Genomic DNA, 13,987 nt, shown 5'->3' with positions numbered 1-13,987 from the left:
TCGTTCAGGAGCATAGTGTGAGGACAATTTTTTTTCTCCTCTCTTTCCTCATGTTATGCTGTATTTCTTCTTCTTTATTGCATTTCGTTGCCTTGTACGTACATGTGCAATGACAATAAATTGAATCCAATCCAATCCAATTAACCACATAAGAATTCATTCTTGCTATTGAGCTGACAGCACAGCACATAAAAAGTGCCCAAAGCACACCTCATTCATTTTTCATTTCTGGCGGTGAAGCCAGGCTTGTCCTTTCACTTATTTAATTATATAGCAAAAACTGTAAGGTAGTTTCTATTAGTCTGGACTGTGATAGTATCACATTTAAGACATGGTCACTTTGTGCTCCTTTTACCTCCATTCATACATATACAGATAAGAGATCAGCAACACAAGCTCACACAAAGAAATGTGGCATTATACTGCGTATGAAAGTTGAGGTTTGGTGAAGTTCAAGTTTGATGTAGGACCAATCCAAACATCAAAGAGCAACCTCTTGGCTTAATCAAAATATTCAAGCTGCAAATGTTTGCAGTGTTATGCGTAGATTATGTATTTTCACATTTTGAACATGTTGTGTTATTAATTCAAAACTGTAGCTCTGGAGTGTGACATTGCATGGAGGGTAATATTGCAGTTATATAATATATAAATAAAATATATAAATAGAATTAATATTTCAATTAAGCAAACAAAATTAAATTCCGATGTAAGCAGCTCTAAAATGAAACGGGGTGTATTTACTCTAAGGACAAATAGACCAATTTGTAAGCAGAGGCTATTTACATGAACTCCGGCCACCAATGTCTGGCTGCGATAAACAGGACTGCAAAAGACACGTGTATTTCTGTAAAAACAGTGGCGCCGTGAGTAAAACACGTGAGGCGTGTGCTGTTGATGAGAGCGATCTGAGTTCGATTCTGACTTTTGTCAAACTCCTTTTCCCATCACATACCAGATCAGAAAGGCATTTATTTTCAATAAAAAAATAAGTAAATATTTGAAAAGTGGAGATTAAACGCCTCATTAATAATACAGTGTGCTTAGCTGTAGGTAGGTTTTTGTCCCAATAAAGTGGCGTTGATCAAATAAAATGTATGATAATTTTGTCACGTTTTAGTTATGTCTTCAGTTGACCCAGTTTCCCTGATGAGTTAATTAGCCCCTCACCTGTTCCTGTTGTCGTTTGATTATGTTTTGCATTTAAGCCTGTGTTCACCCTTGCCATTTTGTCTGCTATTGTTTGATGTTACACCTTACGTTTCAACAAGTAAAGATCATTGTTTTCTATACCTGCCTGTCTCGTTCGCATTCCTGGGAGCAATACCGTAACAGAATAGCAGACCGAAACAGTTTTTTTTAGCTGCATTTTTCTTTTTGCTCATTTTTGTTTCTTTTTCCTCTCCCTTCCGGTATGGATCCCGCCGTCCTACTCCTTTGCCTGGAGCAGAAGGACCGTTCACTGGTGGAACACACCATGGACTACATCAACCTGGCGCGCCTTACACACTTTGAAGACCGCTCGCTCTGTGTGTTCTACATCGCCAACCTGAGCGAGCAGTGTAAGGCACGCCTACCAGCGAACGGTCCCAAGGAGAATTTCGCCGCTTGCGTGGAGTGGGTGCTGGAGAATAATGATCGGTTTATCTTCGGTGACCCTGCTGAGGACAGCTCCAGCCCCACTCCCGATCCAGAGCCCAGTCAGCCCTCACCATCTCGCTGCACGGAGGTTTCGCCAGAGCCCACCGCAGTCGCAGAGCCCGAGCCGGCCGCGCGGAGAGAGCCGTCACCACGGAGAGTGACAGAGCCACTCATCGCCCCGGAGACCGAACTCGACGCGACTGACCAGGTGTGTGAGCCGGCAACATTGTGCGTCGTGGGAGTCTTAGTGGAGATTGAGGGAATGGATAAATCCCCAGCCCACACATTTACCACTGAGGGTGAGCAACCACTGGCTTCTGGAGACCTTTTTGAGGAACTGTTGGGCATCTTTGAAGAGGATCTGATTGACTGGTTTGGGGAGGCATCACCCAGCCCGGTATCTCCTGTATCTCCGCTGGTTCCGTCCAGCCCTGAATCTCCTGTGCCTCCGCTGGTTCCGTCCTGCCTGGAATCTCCTGTGTCTCCGCTGGTTCCGTCCAGCTCAAATCCTCCCGTGTTCCCTCCCAGCCTTCCTCTCCCGCCTCCTCAATACCAGTCAGCCAGCCCATCAGTCCCTCCTCAGCCACATCTGGAAGACCCCTCAGCTCACCCTCAGCACGCCATGCCTGGTGGATCGGTTGAGCTTCGGGTCTCCCTGCAATCTGCCACCTCGGGGTTGGAGGATCCCCAGTCTTCACCTCCAGCCTGCGAGACCCGGACTCCACCTCGGCCCTCCGATCCATCGGCTCCACCTTGGCTCGTGGCTCCCTCATCTCCACCGTGGCCCCTCACTCCACCAGCTCCGCCGGGCTCCCTCGTCCCTCCGGCTCCGCCTTGGTCAGTCGTCCACCTGCCTACTCCACGGAATTCCACTCCTCCAACTCCGCTTCGTCCCTCCATTCCTCTGGCTCCGTCGGGTTCCTCCCTCCCTCCGGCTCCACCGTTGTCCTCTGTCACTCCGGCTCCACCGCGTCACTCGGGATCCCCGCCTCCGCCTCACTCGCCCGAGCCGCCGGCTCCGCCGTGGCCCTCCGGCCCATCAGTGTCACCCTGGCTCTGCGGCTGCTCGGCTCCATCCTGGGCTCCATTATGTCTTCAGTTGACCCAGTTTCCCTGATGAGTTAATTAGCCCCTCACCTGTTCCTGTTGTTGTTTGATTATGTTTTGCATTTAAGCCTGTGTTCACCCTTGCCATTTTGTCTGCTATTGTTTGATGTTACACCTTACGTTTCAACAAGTAAAGATCATTGTTTTTTATACCTGCCTGTCTCGTTCGCATTCCTGGGAGCAATACCGTAACAAATTTACACTCAGTATGTTATTGCATACTGTTTTATAATGTACTACAGTATAAAAATCTGCCACCTAACTACTATTTACATGCCTGTTGCTAAAGAAAATGCTGCTATTTTAGTGTAAACAGAATTGATCACTTTTTCCACTTAGTGTAACTGCTAAAAATATTGTTCAGTTAAAGACAGCTCATTCAGTTCAGTCCAATAGCCTATAAAGTTCTTCAATTATGAAATGAGTTCAATTGGCCAATATTGTTTATTAGCCTTAATAACAAGCCTTTGTAAAAAGAATAGTTAGCACATTTGTTTGTAAGGTAACAACCTTCACAGCTGTGCTGAATTAATGTTTGTGTTTGTCATGTGACAATTAAGCATACTACTCTGAAACATTTGTTGCTTATTGTATACTGTTTCACACACTATTCTTTAAAAAATAGTAGGCAGTATGCACTGTGTACTGGGCAGTAAGCAGTAAGCAAGTATGCCATTTCGAACACAGCCACATTTTGTTGTGGTGCTTATATGGGTGCTGTGAAAGTGAATTTGGCTTTTAACATTTATTTATTTTATAAAAATTAGGTCCATTGGCATTACAATATACAGTCCTCAGTACAAAGTTGTATGTATAACCCATTTCACTTAAGTTTTCACTAATAATAACATAAACTTCAATAGATGACAAATTGAGTTCTTATGTATGGGATTTCTTTTTCTTTGAACGTGCATTGGCAAAACAAACAGCTTGGCTCAATGTTTAGAAACCTGTGTGCAAATACTAGGATTAGGGGTTGGTCAAACTTTCAATATCTTATACCATGGTACTGGAGAAAAAAATACCGGTCGGTATATTAAAGGGACTTTTGGACTTGTCTATGTTTGTGACACACCCCTTTCTAAATGATGAAGACACATCTTATCTGGCCTTTTAACAATTCCTCTGTAACGGTGATTATATTTGTCTCTCTTGCAGGCTAACAGGAAATGAACCCCTGTCCATTTTGCCACTGAGCTCACAGCCAGACGAAAGGGCGGGCAAGGCGCACTACAAGCTGTGTGATCGACTCAAACTGGAGAAGAAACAGCGCAGAATGTGCAGACGGGACCCTGGCGTGGCCGAGACTCTAATGGAGTCCATCAGCATGAGTGCCTTAGAGTGCCAGTATCAGTTTCGCTTTGAGAGATGGAACTGCACCTTGGAGGGCCGCTACAGGGCTAACATTTTAAAGAGGGGTATGCAGAGTGTGATTTTGTACAAAGTCTATACAATATTGATGGTTTACTGACTGTAAGTAACTTTGCAAGTAAAAGTCAACTTATTCGACTAACCCTAACCATAACCTAATAGTCTAATACTCTGATGAGAGTTAGAGCCCGTTTACACAACACTGTTTTCAACTAAAAACAGAAAACCTTTTATTACTTTTGGCCGTTCATTTACTTGACAACAGCATTTTGGAAGTCTGAAAATGCCAACCCAGGCTCACTGAAAATACGTGCTTGTCGCGACGTTTCTAGAACATTGATATTATGTACCTTATTGCATATTTTTCCCAGTTTCAACATGAAAGGTCCAGTCAGTGGCGCTAAAACGTGCGTTCAATACGTGACCGTGGCCACATTTTTATTATGTTGGTACACGTATTGCGGCATTTTATAACGTAGCTTCAGGCACGTATTGGAGCGGTTCAGAATTCAAATGTCTGGGGAGTGTCGCCCAAAAAAGGTTAATGCCCTATCATGTTGGAAATACTCCCTACAACAAACCCAACCCTAAACCTACCTGATAGTGTTACCGAAAGAAAAAATGATATAAAAACACATTCGCTGATGCAACTGTGCTATTTTAACTTCCTTCTATGCAGGTTTGAGCTGTTTTGTTGAACCTTAGTTTCACGGGACTGTACCGGTGAACCTCCGTACCGGAGCGCTTCACTTCACGAGTGCAACGCCGTATCGCGTGAGCTACCAAGTAACTACTACATTATAAAACCCTGACATATGAAGCTGTATATGTGATACTAATGTTCAAAAGAATCCGTTTTCAAATCTCACAGCATGCTAGAATTGTTTTGAAGTCATAACACAATATTGTGCAGGAATTGTGCGAAATTACAATTGCAGATAACTGTAGCGTGTATTTGTACTGTACGTATAGGTGCATTTTTGAGTTGTGCAGAAATGTAGGTAGAGGCACGTATTTCCAATGAGCCTGAGTAGGAAAATGCAAACCTTTGAAATAGGGTTGAATGCAAGTTTTTGAAAACAATATCGGTATAGTTTCTGTGTAAACTATAAAAATGTGAATTTGTGAAAACAGTGCCATCATGTGCACACGTATTATGTGTTTAGTCTATCCACCTTGTATTTACCTGTGAAAGAGATGTGAGGATTTGAAGAGAAAAACAAGAAATTCATCTTGCATTCCAGGGACTTATTAATGGGATATATCATAAATTAAATCGGGAGAATATTGTCATTTTTCATGCTATTACAGCGAAATGCAAAGGGAAAAAATTTAATAATCACGAGGAAAAGAATGCATATTGACTGCTTATGATACTTTTTTCCAGTTTACATTTTTTCATGTTTCTTTGATGAACAGAAAGTATTTATGTGAAAACAGAAACCTCATTGTAACATCATAAACGCCTTTACTGTTATTTTCGATTCATTTAATGTGTGCTTGCTGAACAAAAGTAAGTGCAAGGGGAGTTTGGAACTGTTACTAGCATTTTCTGTAAAATCCCAGGAAAAATCCCAGGATTGAAGGTCAGGAATGAACTATTGGCTGCTTCGTAATCTCCATGTTCCTCACAGGCTTCAAGGAGACGGCATTCCTCTATGCCATCTCTTCAGCAGGCCTGACCCACGCCATGGCCAAAGCCTGCAGCGCTGGCCGCATGGAGCGCTGCACCTGTGACGAGGCTCCTGACCTGGAGAACCGCAAGGCTTGGCAGTGGGGAGGCTGTGGAGACAACCTCAAGTACAGCAACAAATTTGTCAAAGACTTCCTGGGTAAGAGGTCCAACAAGGATCTCCGCGCTCGGATAGATATGCACAACAGCAATGTAGGAATGAAGGTAGGCTGCTAAGATATATTAAAAAGTATGGGGATCATGGGAGTTATAAATAATGTGGGAAATGTTATGTGACAGAAAAATGCATGAGAAATTTTGAGTTATCTGCATAGAGTATACTGTAAAGAAGGTGATTGTATCTTTTATCTTTCTTTCTTTCTTTCTTTCTTTCTTTCTTTCTTTCTTTCTTTCTTTCTTTCTTTCTTTCTTTCTTTCTCTGTGGTGGTTAAATGTTCAGCTTCATAAATTCTTTAGGGTTACTCAAATAGTCCGTAAAGGTCCCATTTTAAATCACTTAAATTGGCTATTTAATTCAGTAATTTATAATAAGTGGCCATTAATCAAGGTTAGGTTTCCCTTACAGTCTAAATAGCACTAAGTTTGTCCAAGTCTTCCATTGTTTCTCGTAAAAGAAAGAGCCGAGGTAACATTGAGGCCCTCGTAAGAGTAAAAAAAAAAAGAAGGAACAGAAAAAGACCCATAACAGAGAGCCAAAGTAAACTACAGGTCTGGCACCAATAGATTGTCTCATATTGTTAGTTTTAGTTGTAGAATGAATATAAATTACAGCAGCGCTCAGCAGACTTGCCCTCTTTGCTCAGTCCATCTCAAGTAGTCGTCCTCAGGCCATTTTGTCTGCGATAAGAGATTTACAGCACTGCATATTTTGGTCCATCTGCACATGTAAGGAGGTGTATGGGGTTTGGGGTCAAATGCCATATGGAGAACAAACTTGGAATGTGCTAGTCTCGGCATCACCTGCATTTTAAAGCTGACGTTACACATTTTCCTCTCCTTCCATTGTGGTGGATTTGCAGTTTCTGTTGAACTAGTCTACCACTTGTTTAACACAAAATGTCCAGACAGCACCTTTTATATGCTTATCTCAAAGTTCACTTTCTTACAGAAATGTTGAATGGATCAAACACTGTGGTCGGAAGTGCTCTCTGCATAACGTGAAATTTAAGTACCTCTGTCAGTACCTCTGTCATTTATTTTAATGTGTCCTTATTATAGTGTAATTATACATTTAAGTACTGATGAATATTAATTAGCAACGTATTTAGGGTTAGAATTAGGGTTTGGGTTAGGGTTAGTTGCATGAAACTGCACATAATGCATTACGGGATCTGTTAACACTTTATTTTACAGTGTCATCTCCGATGTATTTTTAAATGTTACAGTTTCTACAATCCTTACGACTCGTCTCAGTTCTTAGTTCTTTGGTCACTTTTTCAAAACTCTTCACACAGTGAGCACAACAGCAGTCTATGTGGGCTAAACTGTGGATCATTTATCATTGCTTTGGCACAAAATGCATTCAATGACTACAGCTTTCAAATTACATGAATTCTTCTCTTACTCAAACACAACCACCGCCAAAACTACCTACCTACCTACAGGCCAATTTGCACGTTTATATACTCTTTTCAAAACTGTTGAACCAAACATAATACAGAACTGAATAAGACAGCAATTTACTACATTTCTAGAATGCTACCATATTGAAAAATATTCTTCTAAAAAAACTAAATTCTGTCAAAACAATTAGATGTAGTTGAACACCCAAATAGGTGTTAGACTTTTAATAAATCAATACAAAAAAGGACAACTTTGTGATGATTTTGTACTGTTGATGTGATGAAATGTGTCCTAGTGATTATAAAATTCGGTAAATTGTGTTATTTTGAATAGGTGATTTTAGTTCAATGAACAGATGAGGTTAGGTTTTTGTGTGTTGTATCCAAGCAATTAGAGAGAGGTTGTGAGTTTTGTTGTTAGAGTTGTTAAAAAATAAAAAGGCTCTGACATTAGTGACAATAAGGGTTGTAAAAAGCTCTAATGTTTAGTATACATCTATGTGGAGCAAGATGCAATTTCACAAAGGGGCTACGCAGTGTGATGCAACATTAACAGGAACAAATGTTGTGTGTCAAAGCTAGGTCAGGCCATGCATAGAACTGAATTAGCAATGAAGACATTAGATTGATGGTTTTTCACTTTAGCAGTATGTGCAGTGTTTGGCATTGTTTTGTTTCAAAATGATAACATTTTTCATTTTGTATTTGTATTCTGTAAACTATATGCAACCCATACTGGTAAACTCAAGAACGACAATTTTTAATATTTATAATAAAATATTATACTGTACTCTTATTGCATATATTATAAAAAAACCCAGGGATTTGTAATACATTTTTAATATTTTAATACAATATTAAAAAACATCAGTAAGCCTCCACTTTGCGTCTTGTGACTAAAATTAAAGTTACCACAGCCATCATAATAATTACATATTTGGTCGACCTTTTCTTAAAATTGTATATAACTGGCATATTTTAAAGCACAGCTTTTTAATGTCAACTGATACTGCTTTTGATAAAACCAAAATTACGGCAATTAGGTAAGAATTACGATAATGCCTTACTCCTCAATGGCCTGTATTATATCTTCAGTCTTTGGTTGGGAAAGTTAAAAGCAATCAAAATATTTGGGAACATCAAAGTCACTGCCTCAATGTGCTTTTGAAATACTTGTTTTGTAAATAGCATTGCCCATCTGTTTAACTGACCTATACAGATTTTTCAATACGAGGGGCAACATAAGGGTTTGGTAAACACTGCATTTACCGCGTCTTTGATGTATCGCAGCTGAGCGCAGTGCTGTGTCTGCTGAGATAATTGGAGACGTAAATGTTGATGTTTGGTAAAAATCTCGAATGTAATTCCTTTGATGTGTGTAGTCTGACTACTTTTAACATTTGTCCCGCACAGGTGATCAAGGCGGGGGTGGAGACCACCTGTAAGTGTCACGGAGTTTCGGGATCGTGTACCGTGCAAACATGCTGGAGGCAGCTGGCACCCTTCCACGAAATCGGCAAGCAGCTCAAGCAGCGTTACGAGACTTCAATCAAATTGGCCAACCCCTCCAATGAGGCGACTGGGGAGGGGGAGATCTCCCAGACCAGATCCCAGGGGCAGCAGCCCTCTCCGGGGCCTCGAACGGAACTCATTCCCCGCACCTCTGACCTTCTTCACATCGAGGACTCGCCAAGCTTTTGCAGGCCTAGCAAGTATTCGGCAGGCACCATGGCCCGCAAATGCTACAAGGATAAGAACTGTGAGGCCATCTGCTGCGGCCGGGGCCACAACACTCAGAGCCGGGTGGTGACGAGACCGTGCCAGTGCCAGGTGCGCTGGTGCTGCTATGTTGAATGCAAACAGTGCACACAAAGAGAAGAGGTTTACACCTGTAAGGAGTAAAACCGTCACGACCATGCAGAATATCTCTCACCAGTCTGAATGAGCGGAAGGCAAAAAGAGAGAAGTGACAAGTTGTCCTGGTTTGGAGAACGGTCTCAAAGACATCAAACTAGTTGAAAGCACTTTTTTGAGATGTTTTGCAGGGCATTTTTTTTCTGTTTTCCATGTGAAGCAGCGTGAAAGCTGTATAATATACCAAGCCTAAGGGAATGGTCTACAGCTTTGAGAGACACCTTGGAACGAGATGAAACATTTCGAGGAGTAATTCGTCTGCCAAGATATCAATCAGCAGTGAAGTCCAGTCTTGGACAGACAATTGTTTGTCCAGTGATTTGTCTGAATAATAGCTTCAAGCCGTACGTGTAAGAGTATGTGTTCGTATGTGACTTAATTCCAACTTGGAGACAGAATTTGCAATGAAAAAAACGGTGGCGTCAGATTTATTCTACATGCACATGTATCCTACACCCACACAAGAGTGTGTATGCATATGTACATAGATAAAATTACATTATAATTCTATTATATACACCACTTATCTGAGTATGTTAAATAACCACTAACCACACAAATGTTTTATTGTTTGTGTGCTTGCATTCACTTTGTGTTGTAATTCTCTTCGACAAGGCCCTTAGGAAAGCAATACTTTTTTTGATTTGTGTTCTTCTGTGGATATAATTTATGGAACATCTCAAGGAACAGTCCTTGCATGGAAGGAAAATGTGCTTTTCCTTCCTTTTTGTTTTTTATTTTATTATTTTCTTTTTGCTTGACAGAGGAAATCTTTGCCAGTCTATTTAAGATTTAACTCGGCCTTAAAACAACTCTACAAATGACTGTTCAGGGAACAAGTGAAACCACTAGGCGCCGTTGGATGGTAAAGAAATCTCAGAGATATCGCAAGGAGCGTTAGTCTCCATGATTTAGGCTTCCACTTGACGACAGATCTGTCCATCCAGCTGCTGATACATTGCTGTAATCGTTGCAGCAGTGCTTTTCAGGACAATGCTGATTAAATATGCCATGGTTCGTGGCCACTTTACGTTCTGTCAGTTTCACAGACAAATAAGAGTTGAGAATAAACATGATAGCAAATTTGAGACACAAATTTGCATTGCAACGAAAACATAATTTTCGTAATTTTCCCCTTTTTGCATTGTATTTCTAGGGGGGAATAATTAACCTCAGAGCTAATCAAACACATTTTCCAGCAGATATTGATGTTGGAAAATTACGGTGAACATTTTTTACATTCAAGTGTGGATGATGTACTGCTTGACTGTGGTTCTCTCTTGTCACATTGTTAACTTTTACTCAGAAATTTATGCTGAATAACCATATTGGACAAATGCCCATGCATGTTGATCAAAAATGACTGTTTCATTGAATCTATTCACAATTGTGCAAAGGCTGGACATGGCATATTTTTATGACTATATGGACGTAGTCTATATATCTAAATTGTAAAATATAAACACTGAAATTCCATATTTTTGAAAATTATTTAACATAACAGCCTGCATGGAGAATGCGCTGTGTGACCAAATGACAGGATCTAAGTTTCTGATCAGACTTTTAATCATTTAAATACTCTGTCAGTTTAGTGGCAGCATAAACGTATGACTTTGTATTCAGATCGCCAAACTCTTTTGAGATACACATCATGTAAATACAATATATAGAAATTAAGATATGACAAAATATATATGAATGAATTATATATGCTCTTTTATTTTTTTAGTTTAGTGTGAATGAACTACTGAGTGAGAGACCGACAACAAGAAAAATGGCACCATTCACGCACTGAAGCTAGGAAGCGCTTTTATTTATTTATGTATTTTTTTTTTAAAGGTTGTAAATAGCTCTGGTTATGTTCCTGTGGCATACAGACAAAAGTGAGGCACATGCATACCGCTTTTGGCAGCAGTTTCCAGAATAAAGATGTTTAGACCTGTCTGACTAAGTAGAGGTACATTGTTGTTTTAAGTTCAAATTCAAACTCAAACTGTTTTTTTCAAACTTTTTATGAAGTGCCAAGTTCAGTACTTTGTAAATAAATGTCACAATTTTACGTAATTATCCTCTCTGTGAGGATATCTCATTATCTCTATGAAAGTATGCATCATCTGAAAAGCATTATATTTGATCTTATTTGTGTCAAATCTTTAAATAAGCAAAATTACTTTTTAATTTTTGATCAAATGTTGCAGAAACGTGATGGATAATTCAATTATGAGTGTTTTGGTGTTGCATTGAAGATGGGTATTTATCTACATAAATAGACAGCACTACAAAAAACATAAAAAATTTTATAGTAAAAAAAACTTAAAACAAAACATTTACATTTTGTGTTAGGTCTTAAGACTTTTTGCTTCTCAAATAAGGATTTTCATATGCATTTGCCATGAGAAAAACAAAAATGCTGATACTTCATATTAATATTAAGAAAAAAACATTTTGAGTGAGGATTTTGATGCAAATGTTGAATATAAAAAACAAGGGGTGCAGGAAATAATTCTGTCTGAGAAGGGATTCAGTTTTTCTTTCATTTAAAGTAACGAGCTGAATTCCGAATAGTTATTTGATGGGGAGACATGCCAATTAAAGAATGCATGGAAACATAAACATAGACTTTAGCACGCTAAATGGAAACCATAATGGCTATGCCGAGTTTTTCACCAGTCATGTTGTCTGCCCACAGCAGGAGTGAACAGAAAACAGCAATGACAAGATTGAATTCTCTTCAGCTGCCTTTTCACATCTGTTCTGATTCACTAAATATGCTGACAAACAATTTAGATTTCACATATAGTTGCATTTTTGGCATGCTGCATGTTCTCAGTAATCAGTAATATTTTTTTTTCATTGACAGAAGGCATTGTGAAAGCATATGTTATACGTTTTTTTTGTTGTTGTCTTGGTTCCTTGTTCTTACTTTCTAATGCAACCTGTATAAAATGTATTTGGTAGGAAAAGTGGACACAGAGACAAATTATAACTTATTTTGAAATGTTTTATGAGCATGTGTTAATTGTACATTTTGTAAAGTTCAAGATGATTTTCTATATATTTTCTCTGTCTTGCATTTGGCTTGTAATTGGGTATGTGCTTTCTGGGGTTGAAGTATACATTTTTTTTCTTTCTTTTTTTTCCCTACAACATAATTGCTCCCGATGGTTAAAAGAAAACATTTCCCCCCAAGATAAAGAACAATGCAAACCCTCTAAAATTCAGTTCCACTTCTGTGTCTGAAGTGCAACTTTGTCCTTATTTATTATAAGGAATGTATACCAAAGATTAACAATATTTCGTATGTAAACAATGCAAAATTACAACACCCACAATAAGACTATACATGTCCCAGTTAGCTGTAGCAATCTCATCATTTGTAGCATAAAGGCTGTAAAATGTTATACTATTTTATACTACTTTGTTGATTATATGAAATAAACATAACTAGCAAGTCAGTTGATTGTTTTAGACCTACATTCATTGACAGCGGATTGCAGATACTTGGCATTGAACAAATGCACAGTAATTTTTTCCATAAATTCCAATGGCTTGGTCACTATTCTGATTTTTGTCAGGGTTTGTGCAATGCTGTAACTATTAAAAGGCATTCTTTTTCTTTTAAGGGCGTTTTTTTGTCAGTAGTTTGTCTTTGTCAACTTTTTCTTGTCTTATGGGAAACTATTTTCCTCTAAATTATTTTCCTCTACCTCATGTGTATAGCTTGTAGGTATAAACTGATCATGAATGACTGGTAAGAATGTATTTAAGTTATTTAACATCTTTGTATAACAAAGGCAAGAAAATCTGAAAATAATAAAAGAGTTTTTAAAAGAATGTTGAGATTCTGTGTTTCTGATTTTACAGGAATTTAGATGTGGGCATTTCGTTTATCTGAAAATTGGTGATCAGAAATGACTCATTTATATTGGTGAAATCAACTTCTTAAAAATAAAGAAATATGACCAAATGTTAAAAGAAGAAGAAAACAAAATCTGATCAGCATTGCTAAACGTAATCCTCTCTGCTTTGGCTTCTGTTGAATTTCATTCAGCTATATTATATTTTCATTATTAAAAAAGTAACCTATGCTGGCAGGTTAACATGTAATATGATATTACAAACCTTCTAGTCTTTTACTGACCCCCTTTCCTCTGAAATTTGGGAAAGCTACACAATCAAGTGTAAAGACGTCATCAAGGAACTGGGAACATGAAACTGATCAACATGGTGCGTTGCAGTTTCCTGTTCTTGTCTTTATCCTATTTTGGGGGAACAGAGATTGATTACAGGCAGGAAACAGCTGTCTCAAGGTGCTTTTTTCAATGACAGATTTCTGTAATGTCTTTATATTTAATTGCTTTCATATCTGTAGTAAAGTTCACAACCTTGGTTCAGTTAAAACCATCCTTTTCAAACTCCTGCTGGAATAGCATCTTCCAATGTCCGGCTGTAATCGGCGATGGGATTGAGACTGTCGCCACCAGAGATGTAATTAGTGAGCTGAGAGGAAGATGTACATCTGGGCAGATGGACAGGACATGAGGGGAAAAATATGAAGTATAAAATTCCATCATTTGTAACATAATTTTGACATGTCTTGTTACTAAATCCTAGTAAAATATAAAACAGCAGAACAGCATTTATATGCACCTCTCTGCTTACACATTTTTGCAAACCTGTTCCATATCATGCTGACATG

At 39.0% G+C, this 13,987-nt stretch overlaps 1 protein-coding gene across 1 annotated transcript in view; it reads left to right on the top strand.

The window, feature by feature from the left end:
* LOC306845563 (protein Wnt-9a-like) overlaps positions 1 to 13,115 on the top strand; it is a gene marked incomplete at its 5' end in the record, with an annotated part of 35,165 nt that extends 22,050 nt beyond the window's left edge. Inside the window, 3 exons of the mRNA XM_079378433.1 lie at positions 3,907 to 4,166; positions 5,754 to 6,016; positions 8,788 to 13,115. Coding sequence (XP_079234559.1) covers positions 3,907 to 4,166; positions 5,754 to 6,016; positions 8,788 to 9,276 — 1,012 coding nt within the window. The 3' untranslated portion in view covers positions 9,277 to 13,115. The remainder of the gene's footprint in view (positions 1 to 3,906; positions 4,167 to 5,753; positions 6,017 to 8,787) is intronic.
* Positions 13,116 to 13,987: the final 872 nt, after the last annotated feature.

Source organism: Barbus barbus (genome assembly GCF_936440315.1).
Source record: "Barbus barbus genome assembly, chromosome: 26".
NCBI lineage: Eukaryota > Metazoa > Chordata > Actinopteri > Cypriniformes > Cyprinidae > Barbus > Barbus barbus.
This window is presented reverse-complemented; position numbering and strand designations above follow the sequence as displayed.